This window comes from Piliocolobus tephrosceles, chromosome Y, assembly GCF_002776525.5.
Source record: "Piliocolobus tephrosceles isolate RC106 chromosome Y, ASM277652v3, whole genome shotgun sequence".
Taxonomy (NCBI): Eukaryota; Metazoa; Chordata; class Mammalia; order Primates; family Cercopithecidae; genus Piliocolobus; species Piliocolobus tephrosceles.
In genome coordinates this window covers 8,210,895-8,235,849 of record NC_045456.1, presented here as the reverse complement: position 1 = coordinate 8,235,849, position 24,955 = coordinate 8,210,895, and the positions used below count along the sequence as shown (strand labels likewise).

The 24,955-nt window shown below is 40.0% G+C and overlaps 1 protein-coding gene across 1 annotated transcript in view; it reads right to left on the bottom strand.

Annotated features, from left to right (window-relative positions):
- Positions 1 to 4,142: 4,142 nt before the first annotated feature.
- The window catches only part of VEGFD (vascular endothelial growth factor D), a 39,830-nt gene continuing 19,017 nt past the window's right edge, over positions 4,143 to 24,955 (bottom strand). Inside the window, exons 2-7 of the mRNA XM_023198946.1 lie at positions 21,710 to 21,920; positions 16,619 to 16,809; positions 13,451 to 13,599; positions 11,348 to 11,448; positions 5,733 to 5,928; positions 4,143 to 4,806 (exon numbers count right to left, since the gene is read on the bottom strand). Of these exons, the coding sequence (XP_023054714.1) occupies positions 4,680 to 4,806; positions 5,733 to 5,928; positions 11,348 to 11,448; positions 13,451 to 13,599; positions 16,619 to 16,809; positions 21,710 to 21,920 (975 nt within the window). The 3' untranslated portion in view covers positions 4,143 to 4,679. The remainder of the gene's footprint in view (positions 4,807 to 5,732; positions 5,929 to 11,347; positions 11,449 to 13,450; positions 13,600 to 16,618; positions 16,810 to 21,709; positions 21,921 to 24,955) is intronic.

The following is a 24,955-nucleotide window of genomic DNA, read 5'->3' as shown; positions in this document are numbered from 1 at the left end:
TCAGGAGATCGAGACCATCCTGGCTAACATAGTGAAACCCTGTCTCTACTAAAAATGCAAAAATTAGCTGGGCATGGTGGCCTGTGGCCTGTAATCCCAGCTACTTGGGAGGCTGAGGCAGGAGAGTCACTTGAACCTGGGAGGTGGAGGTTGCAGTGAGCCGAGATTGTGCCACTGCACTCTAGCCTGGGTGACAGAGCGAGATTCTGTCTCCAAAAAAAAACTAACAAAAAAAATCCCCTAACTCTTTAGGAGTATTTACTTTACCCAGGGCATTGGAAAAAAGAGGGAAAACAAACAAACGAACAAAACTAACGTGTTTATGCGCTATCTCTATTTAGAGTCCACGCCATCAACACTAACATTTTAGAGATATACCACGAACATAACTAGAACCCATCAATAAATGTATCCATGACTTTATTTAAATTGTGGAAAGCTGAAATTTAAATCATTGTAAATTTTTAGCTTCATTGGGTTACACACTACACAATGACTGAAATAAGGTGAGGCCAGATGATTCTGACAATCGATCAAGGCCAGGTAACAGTGTCATTTTTTTATAGGGGTTCAAGAAGCAGTCTAATTCATTATATTTAATGTTCATTGATGACACGTGATAAAATAAGAAATATTTTTACACAAGGGGTTGGCTAACTTTTTCTGTAATGGACCAAAGAGTAAATATTTTCAGTATTGCAAGCCATACAGTCTCTGTCCCCAACTACTCAATTCTGCTGTTGTAGAGTAAAAGTAGCCATAGACAACACATCAACAAATGAGGATAACTGTGTTCCATTAAAGCAGTATTTACCAAAACAACAGGCAATGAGCTGAAATTGGCCTATCGGCCATTGCTTACTGACCACTGTTTCAGAACAAACAATATCAGTGATAAAATTACCAAAGACAGGCCGGGTGCGGTGGCCCAAGCCTGTAATCCCAGCACTTTGGGAGGCCGAGACGGGCGGATCACGAGGTCAGGAGATCGAGACCATCCTGGCAAACACGGTGAAACCCCGTCTCTACTAAAAAATACAAAAATCTAGCCGGGCGAGGGAGCGGGCGCCTGTAGTCCCAGCTACTCGGGAAACTGAGGCAGGAGAATGGTTGGCGGAGCTTGCAGTGAGCTGAGATCCGGCCACTGCACTCCAGCCCGGGCAACAGAGCGAGACTCCGTCTCAAAAAAAAAAAAATTACCAAAGACAGACTTTCTTTCACTAAGCCATTAATAAGGGTCAAATAACAGAATTTTTTTGCTCATTTTCACTTCATAAATATTTTGAGAATAAATTGCTTTCTAGAGTTGCAACATCTGAATAATTCAGACATGCATATAATCTAGCTGAGTTTGAAAAACATGAGTTATGTAAAATTACTCTTCACTTTTTAAAGAGATAATTTCATTCGCTGGTCACAAAATCAATGTAATAATTTATTATTTATTAAACAGTTATTTACTGAGTACCTAATATATGCAAGACATTGTTCTCATACCGAGGATTAAGACTAAATTAGACAAAGTCCAGTTCTTGCTGACCAAATCTATTAAGCTCACAATTTTCACTGAACTATGGCTTTTTTGAAGGGCCTTAAAACGTAATGTTTGTACAATTTCCTTTATCAAGTCTCTCAGACAGTATTTTAATCTTCATTCAACTCTGATCATCGTGCTGCCTAATCTGTTTCCATCTCTAAAGGGCCTCCTGCCACACTGTTTTAGTCACAGATTTATGATGTGTGCTGTCACACTAATAATTCTCTGGCCCTGTGGCGTAATCAGGGACATCATGCATTGCTGGCATTTATTGTGTTTGCTTAAAGCTCTTGGAGTTTCTCACATACTTTTATTTTGCAACAAGTTGAGAATTTTCAACTCACGTTCCAGGTCTGCTAGTATGACAAATATTCCCGTGCAACGTCTAGTGAACTCTAATAAAGCAACAGGCCAGTTACCCCACCTCCACCCTCAAGGACCAGACCCATCCTGACCCAGCCTCAGGGATCCAAGTGCAGATCTTGATGGTAATTGGGAATTAAGGAGGAAGCAGAGGGAGGGGTTTTAGAAGCACAAAGCCAGACCACATTGAGTTTTGGCTTAGCTTAGAATTCGTTATGATAATCTCCACCCAAATGGCAATTATGAAGCCAGAGGCATTTCGAACCAAAACATGGTTTGAGTTGGTTTTAGGACAGATCCAAGGATCCAGTATAAGCCAAGAACATCTCAGAGGTCCGAAGCTTCTGGGATTTGCTCAGTCTGCCTTCTTTCCTTCAGAATAATTCCTTTGAGTTATAAGATACATTGTATTGTTCAATTTTTTAACTCTAATGAAGTTATCAATTCTGAGATTTAGGGAAATAAGATTATCATTTACATTTGACAGATGAGAAAACTGAGGCTTGATGACATTGTTCAGGCTTACAATGTGTTTAGGTGGCAGAGTCTGTCCTTAAATTCATGTCTTTTCTCCTCAGTGATTCATCCCTTCTTTTTGCCAGTCGAGGATAAGCAAAGTAACTCCTTTAATTGTGTGGTATCGTTGAATTGTCTTCTGCACCAAATCTCAAAGGAATTTAACCAAATATCATGGAGAAGTGGGGAGTGGTAGAGACTGAATGAAAAGGCAAAGCAAAGAGTCGAATGCTGAGTATGTTTCCAAAAACTAAGTTATGTGCAAGCATTTTCAGAAGCCTCATTAAAAATACAGTAAAATGAGAAGGAAGAAGACTGTTGACATCAAGGTCATAAAGTGAGGGCAAGAAGAACAGTGGCAGAAGAGGAGTGACTGGGTTGGCACCAGTACAAGAGCAATGACAATGGCAGCACAGTGAGGACTGGTTCCAAGGCCAGGTGAAGGTTAGCTCGTGTCCCCAGGGCAGGGACTGAGAGTTAAAGCCAGGGAAGCATCAAAGGACCTGGAGCCCCAGGCTTCGGATAATTTCAGTGAATGAAGGGAGAAATTCAGGAACTGCTTAGGAACCCTGGCAGAGGAAGAGTAGGGATTTAGGCCGGGATCAAACAATGCCACTACCATGGGGCTACATTTGTTTACTATTCCTTTGTTTATCATTGTCTTTCTCCTTTTGATTGTACTATTCCCCGGTGTTCTGGCCTGAGAAACCTGGGTTACACAAATTTGATCAGGACACAGTTTCCAGTCATAATGAGGTTACAGTATGTTGGGGAGATAAACAGAAACACAACTATTTACACAAATGTGTTGTAAGTACCATAACGGGTTGTATGTGTCTATATACATATCTATCTATGCAAGATACGATGCAGGGATTAATTTTAAGTTATTTAATACATAACTTAACTCTGCTAATGCTGCTAAATTCCCTCTGTTATGGCGAAATTTCAATGAAGTCTATGTCACCAACAAATTAGACGTAGGGGTACTTTGAGGAAAAAGGCTTTATGTGGCCGGGTGCGCTGGTTCATGCCTGTAATCCTAGCACTTTGGGAGGCTGAGGAGGGTGGATCACAAGGTCAAGAGTTCGAGACCATCCTGGCCAACATGATGAAACCCCGTCTCTACTAAAAATACAAAAATTAGCTGGGCGTGGTGGCGTGCATCTGTAGACCCAGCTACTCGGGAGGCTGAGGCAGGAGAATCACTTGAACCCGGGAGGCAGAGGTTGGAGTGAGCTGAGATCACACCACTGCACTCCAGCCTGGCGACAGAGTGAGACTCCATTTAAAAAAACAAACAAACAAACAAAAACAAAAACAAAAACAAAACGCGATAGCTGTAGAACAGAGAGAAGAACTGTGTTGCTATGAGAGTTGGGATGTCCATGACACTGAGATTTGAGTAAGTGCAGAAACCTGGAGCCAGAGGTGGCCAGAAGAAATGCAAACTCTCAAAGAGGTCAAGGGCATGGGATGGGGATCAGGTCAAGTTCCATTTAATCTCAAAGCACAGAGTGACTCGCAGTGGATTCTTGGGCCGCATTTGCTTAGCCTGATTTAGAATCTTAACCTTTCTGAGAGCTATTCCCTTGGTTTCCCAAAACTGAGGTTCAGTGTTTGTGTCTCTCCCTGCACCTTCCACTTCGAAATTCCTTTCTTTCTTTAAAACAGTTTTTCTTTAGCATAAATATAGAGTGGAAACATATTAAATAACATCAAATTCTATGGCTTGAATAATGGTGTTTATTTTCTTTAAATACACTTAAATATGAAACATCAGATGGTAGTTCATTAAACTGGAATACTATAAGCTGGACAGTAATCAGAAAGTCAGTACTGATCATACGAATCAAATTCTGCATAAGAAAGAATCAGAATAATTCACAAGAGTTGCGATTAGCAAAGGATTCAGAGACTACAGTTTTCCTCATCTGCTCTGAGTAATCAATCATATGGCACCTGCTATTCCATGACCAGCACATCTTTCTCATTCACCAAAAATCAAAAACAAAAACAAGACTAAACAAAAGGATTACATGGGTCCCCTCTTCTCCATTCCTTGGTGTGCAGAGGCATCTGCAGCTAGAAGACATCCACGAACGAGAGACTCCTTAGCTGTGAATGGAAGGTTGGTCTGGATTCACTGTGGTGCTGTGTAAAACGAATTTTTTTTTAACACCTGGGAAGAAAACAGTGACAGCAACTTGGCAAAGCAGCATGCTGTTAAAAATGACAGGGATAGGGAACTTGGAACACTGAATCAAGGATTCTCTCGGCTGTGGGGCCCTTGGGCAGCCCTTTTCTCCTTTGGAAAGCGGCAATGCTTTGCACACGCTGTTTTGCCATTTGCACATGGTCTGGTATGAAAGGGGCATCTGTCCTCACAGCTGTTGCAAAAGAAAATAAAGATGAGAATTCAGAATCAATGACTGGATTCAAAAGAATAACTCTGTTCTGATTTGATTAAGTTTTCAGAGGCAGTTTTTCAGATATATATTTAAAATGTCAGTATAAAATCCTGCATGGTTATCCCACATGGATTCAAAATCTATTAAAGTGAATCAGTAACCTCCAAGTGTTCTATTCATGAATAAATTCCTTGCTATATAAATTCGATGATATTCCCTCCATTAAAGAAAAAAAACAAATAAACATATATTGACATATACAATGAGAGACCGAACTAAAGAGGTTGATGATCTGAAACCTCCCCTTCCGAAAATATTATTATTAAGCAATATCCTAATAATTGCTTAAATTTTACCCATTTCATTGTTGTTTAAGAGCTCTAAACCCAGGCCAGGTGCAGTGGCTCACGCCTATAATCCCAGCATTTTGGGAGGCCGAGGCAGGTGGATCATGAGGTCAGGAGATCGAGACCATCCTGGCCAACATGGTGAAACCCCGTCTCTACTGAAATACAAAAGTTAGCTGGGCGTGGTGGCATGCGCCTGCAATCCCAGCTACTCAGGAGGCTGAGGCAGGAGAATCCCTTGAACCAGAGAGTCAGAGGTTGCCGTGAGCCCAGATCGCGCCACTGCACTCCAGCCTGGAGGCAGAGCGAGACTCTATAAAAAAAAAAAAAAAAAAAAAGCTCTAAACCCATAATAACAGGCAGGATTTTCTTAATTTCATGATTAATCATCACTCTGTATACTCTTGCTTATTCCTTAGCTGCCAAACTTCTGTTCTATTATCCAAAAGGGACTCGGGCACTAAAGGGAAAAATTAGCTTACTAAAGAATCCCACCAAATTAAAATGGCATTTACATTAAATGTCATGAGTAAAGGCAAGACAACTCAAGGCATTTACCTGCAGGTGTCTGGGCGAAACAGCTTGTGCTTCTGGCAGCAGGTCTCCAGACTTTCTTTGCACTCAAAGCAACTGCAGTTTTTGGGGTGCTGGATTAGATCTTTGGGACACGGTGTTTTACAGACACACTCGCAACGATCTTCATCAAACGTCATGTGTGGTCCACAGAGAGCTGGTTCCTGGAGATGAGAGTGGTCTAAAGAGGAACAGAAATGCGTTGGTCAGATAGTTGTAGTGTGGATAATTGGATCACCAAAGTTGATTGTATATTTTACATCATCCGTAAGTAACTTGGATTCACCCAATCTCCTTCCTATAGATTTATGTCCCTATTTTTTTTACAAGGTGAGGAAGAGTAGCCTCTGATTTCACAATACAAACACAGGTTTGTGTGCTTTCTTAGGTTTGTGATTTTTAAAATATCATAAGCTGAATATTTTTGATAAAATATTTTTAGAGATTTCTATGTTGATGACTTGTTTAAAATGCAAACTTCCACAACCAAGTATTAGTAATAAAATATAGGATGTCTAAGGGGTTATGAGTCTAGCTGTCTCCATTTTTGGTGGAGATTAAAAGGAGAGACATACAAAATAATTGGTGTTGTAGAAATACACCTCAGGCATTCCAGACCAGGGGTAGCAATAGTAATGCATGTTCTCACTGCAGATCATAACACTAGTATAAAAGATATAACAGCAACAATCAACTTTGATTCCACCAACATCTGCTGGAAGATACATTCAGGTAAAGGGGAGGGTCTGAGAAGTTTTTGACATACTCAGCTGACAGATATTTCTTCTAGAAGGTGTATAAAACAATTGAATACCTACTACTTCAAATCCATTTCTGATTAACAAGTTGAAATTCATTGCAAAATAAATGGAAGAGACAGAAACTTTGGAAGAACTTGACTCTGTCCCTTTAGCATTCTTGAAGGTTTTCGAGGGACGTACATGTTTAGTAGTTTTCTCCCCAAACCTGCTTCTCTCCCAGTTTGCCTCATTTAGGGAATGGTGACATTACTCTTGACTCACCTGCTCTGGTAAGTCTGAGCATCATGTCCACTCAGTTCTGCCTCTCTAAATTTGTTCTTTATTTTCCATCCCCACTGCCACTGCCACAATTCAGTCTGGACCTTGTGTTTCTTGTGTAGATGGCTGTCGCTCTGTCGCTCATCTTACCACCACAAGCTTTATCCCTCCAACCTATTCTTCACACGATTAACAAATGCAAACCAAATCACTTCATTCCACTGCTTTGAATGCATTAAAAGCTTCCCTTCCCACAATAAAAACCAATTTTCCCACCAGGACATATAAGGCCCTCCATGAACTGGACCATAATAACCTCACAGACTCATCTTCTGTTTCTCGCTCTCATATATCCTGTGTGTTCCATTTACACCAAATGACAGCACTTTCTGTTGCCCTGATATTCCAGTGCCTCCCAGTCCCATGCCTTTGGCCTTGTCTTTCTTTCTGCCATCCATTTTCCCTGACATCTTTCCCAATGTCTGCAGGTTTAGCTAAGTGTCCTTATCCTGTGCATATTTCCGTCCGATTCTTTCTTGCACTGATTATATTTGTCTGTTTACTTGTACGTTTCCCCCATTAAGTAAAATGTCCTGAAGGGGAAGGAGCAGGTCTCATTGTTCTGGTATAAAATAGGCACTTGATGGATGTTTGTTGGGTTTCTTTGGTGTAATAAAAGGGTCCTGAAGCAGGCTGATGTATGGAGGTTCTGAGAATCTCCTCCAGCATTCCAAGACATTGGGTTAAACCACATGTTCTTGCCAATATCTGACTTTAATGACATATCAAAATGACAATCTCGTGTGCTTCAACTTTATAGTTTAAACTGTTCTCTAATGGATGACGTTTGAGAATGGGTGCTGGAAGGCTAAATCTGAGGAGTCTCCATTTTGAAGTTTGTGAAGAGGAAAAATGTGACCTTTGTAAGTCATATGCCAGTGAAGCAGATGTCGCTTTGGGGCAAGGCAAGAATAACTTGTTAAAGGACAAAGAGGCTCTTTAAAAATTCTCAATGATCACTAGGTGGCAGCAGAAGTTCACTAAGAATACTTCAGACAGGCCCAAGGCCACTGTTGGACAGGGTGGTTTAGGGAAACACAATCCACAAGGTGTTTGCAGAACTTCAGCAGGCTGTTTGGCAGACGCTGTGCTCACGTCCTTATAGCCAAGTTAACAGGAACAAAAACTGGATGCAAGAGAAGTGATGGTGGAACAACAAGTAGCTGAGGGTGATATTCTGAAGTATTATGTATTGATTTCCATCCCTAGGGAGTTTGACGATATGTTCTGTTCTCAGCTTTGTTCCTTTTACTATTTTTATCAATAAACTGATAGAATTTTTCAAAATAAATTCCTGAAATTGTGGCTCTCTTCAAGAAGGAAGGGATAATATTAAGTATTTTAAAATACAGAATTGGGACCGCCTTTATTTATTTATTTATTTATTTATTTATTTATTTATTTATTTATTTTGTATTGTTTGTTTTGACAATTTAGAGCAATGACCTGAATCTAACAAGATGCAATTAAATTAGACTTGGATTCACTAACCTAAATGTGCTCATCTGGGCAAGAGAAGTCATTGTAGAAAAGGCAGTTGGCTTAACAGTCACATGTATGGAAAAAAAGTATAGTGAACAGTAAGCTCAGTAAATGCCATCAATCTGATGGGGCCATTGGAGAAAAGAATGTGAACTTGGTCCACATTGGGGACTTATGGGAGATGAGAATGAGAAACAATTGTGATCCACTCCACCCTGCACCTCTCGCTTACATCATTGCTACAACTTCCCAAAAGCTTTCCTGCCTCTTTCCCTGCCCCGAGTCAACGCATCCTCTTCTACACTGTTGCTGGTATGATTTTGTTAAAATTCTAATGGGTACTGTCACTCTCCTGCTTGAGCCAGTTGTGTGGTTTCCCTTTGTCCTTAGTATCACATCCAAGCTCCCACGCAAGAATTACGAGGTCCTTCTGCTTTGTCCCTGTGAGCCTGTCCAGCTTCTTCTCTCACATCTAACCAACCCCTTCCCCATTATGTCTCCACCCGTTATATCCCCACCATGCTGAACTTTTTCCAGTATGTTCTTTCACCTCCAGTCTTGAGTGCTCAGATCCCCCCTGCTTAGAGTAGCACTTCTCTTCTTCCCTATTCCTCTTTCCACCCTCTACACATGTGTACCGGCTGAGTGCCTTCCCAAGAATTATCTCCATCAGAAATCAGCTGCCTCACCTAAGGCTACATCCCCTCTCCAAGGCAGCCAATGAACGGTCTACAGGGTTCAGCCTCTTCACCTAGATTTGAGACTTACCTCCACAGGGGTTCCCAGCTTCAACTTCCCGTTGGCTTAGGCTGATGTCTCTTAGCAACAGCACTGTGGTCAGCCGCCTCTCTCTTTACCCTTTAATGCCTTGTGCCTGCCTACAAACCTCCTCTATATAAAACTGTCTCAGAGGCTTTGTGCCAGGAAATCCTCAGCTAGAGCCTTTAAGCTCTAAACATATTGCCCTTCCCACAGTAACTTACTTTCTTTCTTTCTTTTTTTCTTTCTTCTTTCTTTCTCCTTCTTTCCTTCCTTCTTCCTTCCTTCCTTCCTTCCTTCCTTCCTTCCTTCCTTCCTTCCTTCCTTCCTTCCTTCCTTCCTTCCTTCTTCTCTCTCTCTCTCTCTTTCTCCCTTTCTTTCTCTCTCTCTCTCTCTTTCTTTCTTTTTTTTTGGAGGCACAGTCTCACTCTGTCACCCAGGCCCGAGTGCGGTGGCATGATCTCGGCTCACTGCAACCTCTGCCTCCCAGGTTCAAGAGATTCTCATGCCTCAGCCTCCTAAGTAGCTGGGACACATCACCACGCCCAGTTATTTTTATTTATTTATTTATTTACTTATATATTTATTTATTTATTTATTTAGTAGTGGAGATGGGATTTTGCCATGTTGGCCAGGCTAGTTTTCAAACTCCCAACCTCAAGTGATCCTCCCGTCTCGGCCTCCCAAAGTGCTAGGATAACAGGCATGAGCCACCATTCCTGGCCAACCCCGCAATAATTTTCTAACACTATTAAAACATGAGTCACATGGAGAAAGAATTAGATTTGTTTTACATGGCTCTATAGGGTAAAACCTGAACTAATGAGTTGATGCTCTTGAGCTGGGCTGTCCAACAAGGTAGCTATGGGCCGTATGTGACTATTGGGCATGAAATAGAGAGTCTAACTTGAGATGTGCTGTAAGTGTACAAACACACTGGATTTCAAAGACTTAGCACAAAGAATGTAGGCTAGTGCATAAATTTTTTTACATTGATTGCATGTTGAAATGATAGGATATTGGATAGATTGGATTAAATAAAATATATTAAGATAAATTTCACCTGTTTCTTTTTGCCTTTTTAATATGAGTAATGTAAAATGTAAGTTACATATATGACTCTTATTGTATTCCATTGGGCAGTCTGGTCTGTTCTAGAGAGAGATTTCAGTTCAGTATAACAACAGGAGTGTGTCCACCCCTTGGTGCTGCCTCACTGGATGGCGAGTCTCCAAATAACTGATGTATGTTCTGGTAGAGGATGGCTGAACACTTGGTGGGAAGGGTGTAAAGAACATTCAAGATCAGCATGGGCATTTAAACTACATAAATATTAAATTTCCCCACATGCTCTGGGTCGAGCTTTCATGAAAACATTTAGAAGGAAGCTGAGAGGCAGAAGAATGGAGAGTAGATTGCTATTTACAGTTTTTAGGACAGATTTCTTAGAGTTTAGCCCTTACTGTTCTTGCTTGTAGATTATAGTTTAAAACAAGCAAGGGTCAAACTGCATGACTACTTGTGACTTTTTTTTTTTTTTTTTTTTGGTGGAACCATGTAAAGCTCCCCGGAAAATAAATTAAAATGCATTCATTTTCAAGCAAATGTTCATCACCCAAAGTCACAGAATTACGGATTATGAGCTATGACAATTCACTCTATCTCATTTTGCTCCCAACTCCCCTTAGACCAATAGCCATATTTTGCTTTTGCTTTGCCTTAATTCCAGAAAATGTTTTCTCTTATTCCCCATTTATTTTTTCAAATTACTGGCATGTTTTCATATGATGCAGTTGATAGAAACCAAGTCCAAAATTACTTTATGTTCCTGTGAGACGTTCATACAAATACATTAGTAAACTGCAGTTGACTAGTATTTAGTTCTGAAGCAGCTTTCATTCAAGTTTAACATCCCCTTTCAATTTCAATGCTTCAGGATGCTCCAATAACTCTGGGCTTTTCTTTGAGATTAGAAAGCAGAGTGATGCATCAATGGACTTACTATATGATTATGGTACAGAGGGTTCTGGAATCTGACCACTTCTATCACTCTCAGCTGTGTGACCTTGAGGAAATTACTTGATATCTTGGTGTGTCCATTTTGTAATTGTAAAAAAGAAATAACAATAGTATATTATAGGGTTGTTGTGAGAATTAAATGAGCTAAAACATATAAAAGATTTACAACATTGCCTGGTCATACTAAGTACTCAATAATGTTCACTGCTATTGTTGCTACTTTTATTATTACTGTTATTATTTGACTACTACTATCATTACCTTCTGTTCCAGCAAGTGGATTCTCCTCCTGTAAAACACATTTACATTTGTTGCTATCCCATAGCATGTCAATAGGACAGAGTTTCTTGGAATGGGAACAGCTAGGAAAAGAAAACAACGACCCAGATTTAAAAGCTTTCAAGGATAATCAAAACTTTGGAACATTAAATCAATTCCTGAGTAGAGAATAGTTAAGATTTTTAAAATTTATTTTTTGCTTTTTATTCTCAGTTTAGGGAAATAAGGTTTTGAGATCTATTGCACAGTATGGTAACTACAGTCAATAATAATAATGTATATTTCAAAATTGCTAAGAGAGTAAATTTCAAATGTTCTCACCACCAACCGATAAGGATGTGAGAAGAGTTAAGATTTTAAAGGAGCGGGCCGGGCACGGTGGCTCACGCCTGTAATCCCAGCACTTTGGGAGGCCGAGGCGGGCAGATCACCTGAGGTCGGGAGTTTGAGACCAGCCTGACCAATATGGAAAAACTGCATCTCTACAATACAAAATTAGCCGGGCGTGGCGGCACATGCCTGTAATCCCAGCTACTTGGAAGGCTGAGGCAGGAGAATCGCTTGAACCCGGGAGGCGGAGGTTGGAATGAGCCGAGACTGCGCCATTGCGCTCCAGCCTGGGCAACAAGAGTGAAACTCCGTCTCAAAAAAAAAAAAAAAAAGATTTTAAAGGAGCTTAATTTGTATTTATGAACTGCATCTTACTAGATAGTGATTCTGTAATTATAAATATTCTATGTGGAAATGTTTACAAACTAAACTGTAATTTTGGAAATTGTAATCTTCTTAAGAAGATATATGTTAAAACTATGCAAATTATAGCTGTCAACAGTTTATTTACCAGAATTATATATGTTCTAACATACCTCCTAAGAATACTTCCTGAGATTATTATTATTATTTTTTTTTTAGACGGAGTCTCACTCTGTCTCTCAGGCTGGAGTGCAGTGGCCGGATCTCGGCTCACTGCAAGCTCCGCCTCCCGGGTTCACGCCATTCTCCTGGCTCAGCCTCCCCAGTAGCTGGGACTACAGACGCCCACCACCTCGCCCGGCTAGTTTTTTGTATTTTTAGTAGAGACGGGGTTTCACCGTGTTAGCCAGGATGGTCTCAATCTCCTGACCTTGTGATCCGCCCGTCTCGGCCTCCCAAAGTGCTGGGATTACAGGCGTGAGCCACCGTGCCCGGCCCCTAAGATTGTTTTCTTTAAAATAAAGATAAAAGCATTGACCAGGACAAGAGGAACAACAGGAACATTATTATGAGAATAAATGTTGCTTTTCTACAAGTTTTCTTTTCTGCTGGAGAGAGGTGGAGGTGTCTTCTTGGCTCAATGTTAACTAATCACCAGCTTACTCTTTTACTTGCCACTCACGCAATATATTTATTGCTTTACTTTTGCAAAATCTAAGTATCTAACTAATGATCTTTTCATTCAGTTACCCTTTACTTGTTTCTTTATATTAAATCTTTTTTTTTCTTCTTCAAATAAGTGATCCTGACCTTTGGTTTCGTCGTTTGTCTTATAAACAATTACAAAATTAATCTCAAGAGAATTTCAAAGCCAAATTAATTTTAAGTCATTTTAATTTAAAACAAAGGTTTTTCATTTGGTAATCTTAAGGGGGAAAGATTAGAAAGCTGCAAAACTCACGTGCTGCTAGTTTTGTCACTTCCCAATGACCCCAGGAATCTTCTTTGTTTTCTCTCATTTCAGGATGTAAATATACAAACAGCCTGAAATAAGTTTTATTTAATGCTTGTTCTGGAACAAGGGTACATGTGCTAAATTTGAGGTTAAAGTGGTTTTACACCTGCATTAGACTATGCATATTAAGAACAAATGTGTCTACGAGTAGACATGACGAGCTCATACCACTGAGCGTTTTGGTCCTACCACAATATATATCTAACATCTAATAAAAATATGTATTTGCCAGTTATTACCAGTAGATTCAGGTTAGAAGCTAAAATATGAATAATTTGAAGATAAATTGGTAACTCTATATTAATGAAATATCCTCTACACACATTTTGGCAAGGCAAAAACAAGCATAATCCAGTACAAACAAAAAAAGTGCTTACCGATCTTCTTCAGGGATCTGGATGGATCTTCTGATAATTGAGTATGGATGGCGCGGGGCTGTTGGCAAGCACTTACAACCTGTATGATTGGCAACTTTAACAGGCACTAATTCAGGTACTGATGTCAAAGGCACTGATATCTCAAAGAGCTACAGCAGAGAAAGATAACCACAATTTTTTTTAATTTTATATATTATTTTTAAAATTGTTCTAGTGTGAATTTTTGCCTTTGTCATTTATGGCAATGACTTTAGCCGAGCTGTCCATTAAGAATGGAACTAAACAGGCTCATCTAACTTTATGAAGTGTGTAAGTTTGGTCAAATCTCTTAACTTTTTGATCATTGATACCTTGTAAAATGGTACTGTTAATCCCTACTCCTGCTTTACATTTGAGTGTAAATCATAAGGATTAAATGAGATTAAAGCTATTCAGTTTCTTTAGGATTTTATTAGAATAGGTTATTATTCAATCTATTTACTTATCCCTTCTCATACCATTTCTATTGAAGAAATATAGTTTCCTATCTCTTGACTTTGTATTTGGCCACGTCACTTTCTTTGGCTAGTGAGATGTTAGCAGACATGACAGAAGTACAAATTTGAACTGTGCATGTTTTATGGGGCTTGTTTTCTCAAACTTATGCTGTAGCCATGAAAAGAACGTAATCTGGCAGGCTTGCTGGTCCAAGCGATGGGAAACGTAGAAGTTGACTTGGACTCACACTGCAGCTTAGAGTCAAGCCCCGCTGAATCCACCCTAAACTAACTGAACCTCAGATATGTAAGTGAGAATAAACCATTGTTGTTTGGAACCACTGAGTTTTAGTGTGTTTGTTATGTAGCATTGTGTATTAATAGCTGATACAAGATCATCGTGCCCAAACAAATAATTATAGCTAACATGTATATCATTCTTTCTACGCTTTCTGTAGGCCACACCCTGTTGTAAGTGCTTTCATGTTACCTCATTTACTCCTTATAACAGCATTATGGGGTGGGTTTTTATTATCCCCATCTTATAGGTGAAGAAACAGACGTACAGAGAGATGATACAACTTTCTTGAGTGGTTCTATGATGTGTGGATGAGTTTGAAGTTGATTTTAATGTATTGTCCATTCAATCACCATTCCATGTAGTCCTTACTACATAGAGTATTCATTTGTTCCCTTTGTTTCTAAGAGGTGGTTTGCCAAATAGTCCATAACTTTGGGGTGAGAGATAGTTTTTGTTTTGTTTTGTTTTGTTTTGAGACGGAGTCTCGCTCTGTTGCCCAGGCTGGAGTGCAATGGCACGATCTCAGCTCACTGCAAGCTCCGCCTGCTGAGTTCATGCCATTCTCCTGCCTCAGCCTCCCAAGTAGCTGGGACTACAGGTGCCCGCCACCACGCCTGGCTAATTTTTTTTTATTATTATTATTTTTTAGTAGAGACGGGGTTTCATCGTGTTAGCCAGGATGGTCTTGATCTCCTGACCCTGTGATCTGCCCGCCTCAGCCTCCCAAAGTGCTGGGATTACAGGCATGAGCCACCACGCCTGGCCGAGAGATAGTTTTTTAAAACTACTATTAAAATGTTCAAAAATTCATATTTGGAAGAAAAGCTGCTGTACACTTACACTTAAGTACATTCTATGAAATTAATCATTTGTTGAGTACAGCAGTCAAAATGAAGTACTCAACTATCTATTAAGTGGAAGCAATCCATTAAGGTTGAGTTTATTCTGACCTCTCAATACGTAATGGAACTTCCATGAGTCTAAGTGAGAGTGTTTTTGTAGTGTTTACTTTGCATAAACTTCATCTTCTTGCACAATTTTTTGGCTGTGCTCTAGGGAATCACATGATCATGAACTAAACCCTCTTACGTTATGCAAGCTTTGTTTCTACTAAGAATTGATGCTTAGCCCTACTTGGGTCATTTTTTTTTTTCTAATTGTCAAATAGTAGAGGTTAAAATTTGCACAAGCTCCAAGATTCTCTAAAAGAATTTAGAAAAAGAAACTCTTCAGTTTAAAGGATATTTTAGAGGGTGGAGGCACAACATTAAGGATAAGTAAATCTATTAACAAAATAAATCAGCATTAAGAAAATAACATGGATATGTTCAGTACATGTAATTTTCTTGTACTACCTCTTCTTGCAATTAAAAGGAGAATAAATCATATAGGCAAACTGACAATTAAGTAAGTATATCAACATTCAAGGAATTTGCAACAGATACCAAAAAGAATGTAGTTTGATGCACAGTTTTTAAATGTTGCTTTCCCAAGTTTGTTACTACTACTCTCATATGCGACATTTATTAAAACCATGGTAACCAGAGAAAGGAAAACTTACCTAAGCAAAGGGAGTTTTATAAGATGAAGAGGGCTGAATTATTTCTTTCATGGGGACTGCAGAATTATTTCCAAATGTCTTTTGTGCTAGGTATTCTCTCTTTGCCCCCGCCTCGAGACAACATCCTCTTTCCTTCCTTCCCCAGCAGGCTCTGTGCCCCAGGATGCTGCCCTCCATGGGCTACATCTATAAACCCTCTTGCCTCTCCCAGCCCCTGCCCCAACTCCCTGCCAGGCCAAGAGTTGACAGTGGCCAGTCCAGCAACCCTCTTCTCCGCTTTCCCTCTGGGTTCCCGTAACTGCTCCCTCCCCTTGTCTCCTCAGTCTAAGGCTGGGAAGTCTCCCCCTTTTTGCTAGCTTCAGGTGCTTCACTGTCCCATCCCTCTTTCCCCAATTCTGCCCATAACCTTCATGAAACTTTTTTTTTGAGCAACACAGAACCTGATGGATACACAAGACAGCACAGCTATCTTCGTTCCTTTTAACATCCTATCCTAGTAACTTCCACATGGTTTTCTGAGTCTTGACATTATAGCATCAGAGAGACAATAACTGATAATAGTTCAGGCTCTGGCCTCCCACAGACCTGGGTTTGAATCCCAGCTCTGCTATTTATCAGCCATGTAACCTTGGATAAGTAAGTTACCTCTCTGAGCCTCAGTTTCCTCATCTATAAAGGAGGATAAAATACCCTCTTGGCTCGTTTCAAAGATTAAATGTGATTATGCACACAGAGCATTTAGTACAGTGTTTGGCAACAAGGTTGTTGTAGCGATCGGCGCTATTATAATCAGGGCTTTAGAGATAGCAGGCTTGCCGATGTCCTCATACCTGTTTGGAAATGTACGAGGTGCTGGTGTTCATACAGATGAGGCTCTCTTCATTGCAACAGCCACCACATCGGAACACGTTCACACAAGGGGGCTTGAAGAATGTGTTGGTACTCTTCCCCAGCTCACTGGCCACCTCCACGCATGTTTCTCTAGGGCTGCACTGAGTTCTTTGCCATTCTTCGTCTATAACTGCAGAGAGAAAGCTCACTGGGGCTAGCAGATGGAATGGCCCTGATGTGCCAACATGTGCCAGGGTTATGCTGAGCGTAGTCATTTTCACATTTCTACTGCTTGTTTCTTTTACTAGATGGATATTTTTTGTCAGTCCTTTAACCAAAGATTGTTTGCAGAGAAGTTACAACAATCTCTGTGCTCTTTCCCATTTATACCACACCTTTGTAGAATATAAGTATTTTATTTCCCTTTGAGGTAGAACACCATGTCCTGTACATAATTACATTGGATACATCTGGAGAAGCTGGCTAATAGGGAAGTAAATAGAAGCATGTAAAGAAATAACATGTAAATATTATTTATCAAGCAATTTACTAGATACAGCTGGATAGCATTTCTTCTGCTTAAAGCCAGGTGTAGGTAGGTTTTAGCATCATCAAGAAATATGTTTCTGTTGGTTGCTTAAGTAACTACAGTACGATCTAAACTTGGCAAATGCGTAAATGGAAATTGAAGTGAAACTAATCCTTTCTCATTTGCAAGTGCCTGATACTGATATTTATATAAATGATGAAATAAGCCTGTTCGTATTAATGGAATGAGCAATCCTTTGGCCATAGTTAATTTGAAGGTAACAAGAAAAAAGAAACAAGCCTATGGGAATAAAAAAAAATTATATACTTTCTTATAAAACAGTACTTGCTTTTCTCTCATATTTTATTTTTTAAATTCGATTTTGACCCTTCGGTACTTAATGCTGCATAGCCTTTCTACAGGTGTTTTGGGGGAAAGATTCAATTTTATGATAAAGACAACACAAAGACTTCCTTGTAGCTTGCCATGGAACTGTAGAGTTTATTTATTATATGTGGGGGTGTGGTGCTGGTGAAAATCTCTTGTGGTAGGCAGCTCTGAAACTAACCCCCAGTGGTCCCCACCTCCTGATAGTCATGCCCTTGTGTAAATCTCTTCTCCTTGTGTGTGAGCTGGACCCAGTAACTTGCTTCTTATGAAGAGAATACAGCAAAAGTGATGGGATACCACTTCCATGATGAAGTTAAAAAAGATTGCAGTCTTGTTTCTACTTATTGCAAGTTCTCTTCTTTCTTACTCTGTCTCACTTTCTCACACACACACACTCTTTCTCTCCTTCTACACTTGCAGGCTTTTTTTTTTTTTTTTTTTTAACTTATTTTACTTTAAGTTCTGGGATACATGTGCAGAACGTGCAGGTTTGTTACATAGGTGTATGTGTGCCATGGTGGTTTGCTGCACCCGTCAACCTGTCATCTAGGTTTTAAGCCCCACATGCATTAGGTATTTGTCCTAATGTTCTCCTTCCCTTTGTCCCCCACCTCCCAACAAGCCCTGGTTTGTGATGTTCCCCTCCTTGTGTACATCTGTTCTCATTGTTCAACTCCCACTTATGAGTGAGAACGTGCGGTGTTTGGTTTTCTGTTCTTGTGTTAGTTTGCCGCCATGTTAGAAAGGTCCACATGACAAGGAACTTGGGGCAGCCTCTGGCCAATAGCCAGCGAGGAACGAAGACCCTCAGTCCAACAGCCTGTGGGGAATTGAGTCCTGCAAACAACATCTGACTGAACTTGAAAGCAGTGCCCTAAGATGCCTGCAGCCCAGGCCAATATCTTGACTGCAGCCTCCGGAGACATCTGAAGCAGAGAAACTGATCTAGGCCATGTCAGCATTTCTGGCCCACAGAAACTGAGATAAATATTGTTTTAAGTAGCTAAGTTTTGTGGTAATGTGTTATGCAACAATAGACAAACTGTCCTTTATTTTTACTGCATTTTCAAGAGCTCTCCTGAGATTATTCTGAGTTCCCACATATGGGAATAGAAGGGATAGAGAACACCTCTGCTTGAAGTATACCGATACAATATTACCATTTGAGATGTGACCCTAGTCCCTAAATTATTCCCTTATAACATCTTCTCCACATCCTTTCTCCTTTTTCATCCCTTAATACCAATTTTTTTCATATGTTGCTTCTTCAATCACCAAAAACATAATATGGGTTGTCTGGATCACTGCATTGTACTACTACACAGTTTACCTAAACTTTGGGGGGTTTTTTCCTCATAATAAAACATTCTATCCCAAGAAATCTTTTTTTTTTTTTTTTTTTTGAGACAGAGTCTTGCTCTGTCGCCAGGCTGGAGTGCAGTGGTGTGACCTCGGCTTACTGCAACCTCCACCTCCTGGGTTCAAGTGATTCTCCTGCCTCAGCCTCCCAAGTAGCTGGGATTAGAGGCATGCACCACCCTGCCCAGCTAATTTTTGTGTTTTCAGTAGAGACGGGGTTTCACCATGTTGGCCGGGCTGGTCTTGATCTCTTCACCTTGTGATCCGCTCACCTTGGCCTCCCAAAATGCTGGGATTATAGGTGTGAACCATTGTGCCCAGCCCCCAAGAAACCGTTTTAAAAATTTCTGATTATTAATATTTGTATAAAAAGCCTGAAGGCTGCACATGAGGGATAAATTACTCAATTAAGTATTATTATGGTTATTATTTAATTCACTGCAATTAACCATGAATCTTTGAAAAAAGAAACCAACCTATGAAAATATTCCCAATTTAAAATTCTACTTAAATGTTTCTTTCCATTTGCTTTTTCTCTTTTTATAAAACTAAGTTTTGAAATTGGAGTGGTAAGCTTTTAATCAAAATCATATGCAATTATGACCAACATCACTGATTAAAGGCTTCAAAACTCTACTATTCTTTACTACTTCCCAGCAGGACTGCTCTGCCTCAGGAAATTACCTTGAAATCCACAAGGGAGACTTGATAACAAATTCTAATTGGTGTAACATGCCGATTTCATTATTCACTGCTTCTAACTTAGTAAATAACTTTAGATGATCCCCTATGAAATTAGGAGATAAATTCATAGGGTTTGCAAATTCTGTGATATTTTAAGGGCTTTCTCCTTAGAAAATGTCAATGTTATTGACTTTTTTTAGATCATCTAGTCTTGGTTTTACGGTAACATTCATCTTCATGAAATAGCTCCAGGCTCACCTCAGGCAATATGGTTAAGGCCTTTGACCTCTAGATGAGGTGCCAACCCTTTGTTCTCATGAAGGCTATATTAATTCATCACATAGAAACATCTAGAGCTTCAAACTCCTGTCTGAAGTGAGCTCAAGGCTATGGTTCCCACCATGTCAACTCACTTAGACACACAGTCATACACAGGAAGACAAAGAATCCTTTTCACACTCATGCCCAAGGTGCTACCAAAGAATATTTCCCCATCTATGCACAGCTTTCCCCACCGCCAACAACAGAGGTCTGTGCAACCCCAACATCTTGTTACAAATGGGAAAAAACAAATACAGTTTTAGGTAGAAAGAAAAAAATAGTTTTGGCCTAGTGGTTAATTTGAATTATGCTATATATATAATCAGTTACCAGGTAATCATGTTAATCAAATCTAGAATGGTAGATCAGCAATGCTGTAGCAGCTTCTTGTGTTGTTTTGACATGTCATCAAAAACTTAAATGCCTAATCAGAAACCACAGAACTTTACTTGACAAGCATTTTTTATTCATTATGGCACAGTATCTACACACACTGCTTTCCTTCCTTCCTTCCTTCCTTCCTTCCTTCCTTCCTTCCTTCCTTCCTTCCTTCCTTTTTTTTGAGATAGAGTTTCACTATTGTTGCTCAGGCTGGAGTGCAATGGCGCGATCTCAGCTCACTGCAACCTCTGCCTCCTGGGTTCAAGCGATTCTCCTGCCTCAGCCTCCCAAGTAGTTGGGATTACAGGCATGCACTGCCATGCCCGGCTAATTTTGCATTTTTAGTAGAGACAGGTTTTCACCATGTTGGTCAGGCTGGTCTCAAACTCCTGACTTCAGGTGATCCACCCACCTCGACCTCCCAAAGTGGATTGGGAGGATTACAGGTGTCATCCACCACGCCCGGCCTGATTTTCTTTTAAAGAATCTTCATACCTTACTAGGGAACAATCATTACCCTTATTTCAAATTATGTTATTTTCTAGTCTGGAGTTTTGATCATTTTGTCTTGAGAATTTTCTCCCTTCGTTATTCTCCTAGCAATACCAGTATCCAATATTACAACTCAGTGTCCAACTTTTAATTTTCACTTTATTAAAAATCACACAACTTTGCAGAAATAAAAAAAAAAAAGCTATATCTAATCTATTGGTTCGGGGGTGGTGGTTTTCTTGAGACAGGATCTTGCTCTGTTGCCCAGGCTGGAGTGTAGTAGCATGATCATGGCTCACTGTATCCTTGACCTCCTGGGCTCAGCCGATCTTCCCACCTCAGCCTCCCAAGTAGCTGGGAATATAGGCACGTACCACAGTGCTCAGCTATTTTTTTCTGTTTTTTTTTTTTTTTTTTTGTAAAGATGGGGTCTCGTTATGTTGCCCAGGCTGGTCTCAAACTCCTGGGCTCAAGCAATCTGCCTTCCTTGGCCTCCCAAAGTGCTGGGATTGCCGACATGAGCCACCATGCCTGGCCATTTTTAGTTTTTATCTATGTATGGATGGCAGTAGAATACTCCTTGTGGATGAATCCCCAGGTTTTATTTTCTAAGTAAACCTTATGATTTTTTTTCTATTGAGAACAATAGTCTTCCTGGGTTTTCTTTGCCCCCACATCCATGAGTTAAATTTATTTTTATATTTTGAAATGTTCTTTTGTGTTTTTTATCTCAAAATCTTATTGAATATATTTCTCTGTGAAGTAAATATTTAAAAATCAAGATTCTGCACTAATACTGAAGTTATGAAATCAAAGACTGACTTTCATTCTCCCTCTGACACGTGTCTGCCCTACGCAGAGTTTTGGAGAAAGTAAGTGTATTTGTCACCATCTGATAAAGAGAAAGAATTTGTCTCCACATCCACACACTTACCTTTTAGTGTTTCAATGTCATAGAAAGTTGCCGCAAACCTAGTGGACCGATGGGATGCTGAGCGAGAGTCCATACTGGTAAAACTTTTGAGCCTCAGCCTGCATCTCCACAGCTTCCAGTCCTCAGAGTGAGTAATTCGAAGTAGTTCCTCCAAACTAGAAGCAGCCCTGATCTGCTGTTCAGATCGTTCTAATGTAGACTGAGATGACCGCTTAAAAAAACAAAAATATCAGTTTAAAAACAAATTACTAAATTTTAAATTTGTCATAATAATCTTCATTGCTGACACTTAGAAGCGTAAATACATCTGTAAAGTAATTAGAGAACTATTGAAATGTATGCCAGTGCCTAGGAAAAAGGATATCTTCTAGTATTGTTGATTCACATTCTACTCATTTTTTATTGAATCAAAGGATTTACTTATTTCTCCTGGGTTCTCAGAACACTTACAAAGAAAACTGTAGTGTATCGAATGGTGGGCCTCAAATTGATATGTCCACACCCTGACACACAGAATCTGTGAACATTACCTTAATTTGGAAAAAGGATCTGTATAGATGTAATGAAGTTAAGGATCTTAAAATGAGATCCTCCTGGATCATCTATGTGGACCCTAAATACTGTACAATGACAAGTGTCTTTATAAGAGACAGAAGAGAAGACAGGGACACAGAGGAAGGCCAATTGAAGACTGAGGCAGAGACTGGAGTGATGCAGTCACAAGTGGGGGATTGCCTAGAGCCATCAGAAGCTGGATGAAGCAAGAAAAGATTCGAGAGAATCCAAGAGTGTTTGGAGGGCGTGCAGCCTTGCTGACCCTTCCATTTTGGAATTCTAGACTCCGGAGCTGTGAGAAAATAAATTTCTGTTATTTTAAGCCACCAAGTTTGTGATAATTAGTTACGGCAGCCACAGGAAGTGAATAGATGTTTATCATATTATTTTTGTGACAGTAGCTAATGACAGTTGATTTCATCTCTGTTATTTATTTCAGAAATTGATCCACAAAGTCCTGGATAACCTGCCTACAGTCACAAAAGAAGGATATCAAGCCCCTGATAACCTGAATTTTCTTACTTCTAACCCTCTTTATTTTCTTTTAAAACCTACTATTTCAAAAACACAATCTTTTTCTGACAAAATACTTTTCTGGGGTTTTACACTCTAGAAGTATAAGAGTTTAATACTCTTATAGAACTATAAAATACTCTTCTAGAGTTTGATTTCCATACAGTTGCATGAACTGTATTGGTGGATACAGTGCAACTGTATTGGATGGGTTTGTAAGAAAAAAAAGACTTGGTAGATAAAAAATTTGCAGTATGTAGCCTCTTGTTCAAAATTGGGGGTTAGTTATATAAATAATGATATATGCATATAACAAATTCTATGTGATCATTAAAACAAAGGATGTAGAGGTATATTGGGACCGAACGAACTGAGATCCTTCCTGGAATGTGCTGGAGAAATGATAAGGTGATCTGTCTATGGCTAGGGCCTCAGATTCTCTCTTGCTGACCCTGTAGTTACTAGATGTTTGTTTTGCTGGGTGGTTGGAATATGCAGGTTGAGGCCATTTGTAGAGCTGGGATGAGGGAGGAGGCAAAGGACCAGTGCTGAGAGAGGAGGGTGGAAGGGAGAGGTGAATGTTAGCTGCCTGCTGCAGGGCGAGGAACAGTGGAGGAAAACAAAGATGAGCAAAAGGGGCTGTTAAAAAGCTTTGCATTGGGTCGTGTGATGTACACCCTCCTCCACTGAGCCTCAAAAGCTGTAGTTAAAATCTACATCATGCATTAGCATTTTAGGAGTAGACATTTTTTTTAGACATGCTAGTGGACACTGAGAGTTGTCCAAGAGAAGAGCAAGTGTGGTCCAAGTCATGTGTGATTCAGCTATGATATAACCTCTTCTAAAATTACTTATGTATTTTCACTTAGGTACTTATGTACATCATATATACATACTTATATGGATATATGAAGAACACCTGGTGACATATACATGAAAACGTAAACAATGGTTATTCTTTTTTTTTTTTTTTTTTTGAGACGGAGTCTCGTTCTGTCGCCCAGGCTGGAGTGCAATGGCCAGATCTCGGCTCACTGCAAGCTCTGCCTCCCGGGTTTACGCTGTTCTCCTGCCTCAGCCTCCCGAGTAACTGGGATTACAGGCGCCCGCCACCTCGCCCAGCTAGTTTTTTGTATTTTTTAGTAGAGACGGGGTTTCACTGTGTTAGCCAGGATGGTCTCGATCTCCTGACCTCGTGATCCGCCCATCTCGGCCTCCCAAAGTGCTGGGATTACAGGCTTGAGCCACCGCGCCCGGCCAACAATGGTTATTCTTTATTTATTTTCGAGACCGAGTCTGGCCCTGTCATCCAGGCTGGAGTGCAGTGGCACCATCTCTGCTCACTGCAACCTCAGCCTCCCAGGTTCAAGCGATTCTCCTGCCTCAGCCTCCTGAGTAGCTGGGACTACAGGAGCGTGCCACCATGCCCAGCTAATGTTTGTACGTTTAGTAGAGATGGGGTTTCGCTATGTTGCCCAGGCTGGTTTTGAACTCCTGGGCTCAAGTGATCTGCCCGCCTTGGCCGCCCAAAGTGTTGTGATTACAGACATGAGCCACTGCACATGGCCAACAATGGTTATTCTTTCGATCAAGAGCTGTCAAACTATAGTCTCCCAGCCTAATTTAGCCTGCTGCCTGCCTGTTTTTGTAAATCAAGTTGTATTGACACACAGCCATGTGCATTCATTTACTTATTGTCTATGGCTGCTTTCATACTACAAAAGCAGAGTTGAGAATTTGAGACAGAGACCTTCATGGCAGTTTCAATCTGAGGCCACTTGTCTGTTTTTTCTCAATGCTTTAATATTCTCAGCCATTATCATTTTCATTATTCCACCTATAATATAATATTGTCTCTACTCTCTTTTTTGAAAAATGTTGGAGGCTTTTAATCATCTTACATGTCTCTTAAATGTGCTTCTATATTTAGCTATTTTTTCCCCTTCACCTCTCTCTAATGTGTTTTGGGTAAATTAATTGGTTCATCTTTCCAATCACCAACTCTCCAATTGTTGTGAGTCTAGAGTTTACTTTGTTACAGTTTTAATTTCACTCACCATATTTCTAATTTTAAGTATTTCTACTTCATTCTTCTTCCTATCTACTTTCTGTTACATTTCTGTATATTCTTCCTAGTTTGTCTCTTTTTTTTTTTTTTTTTTTTTTTTTTTTTTTTTT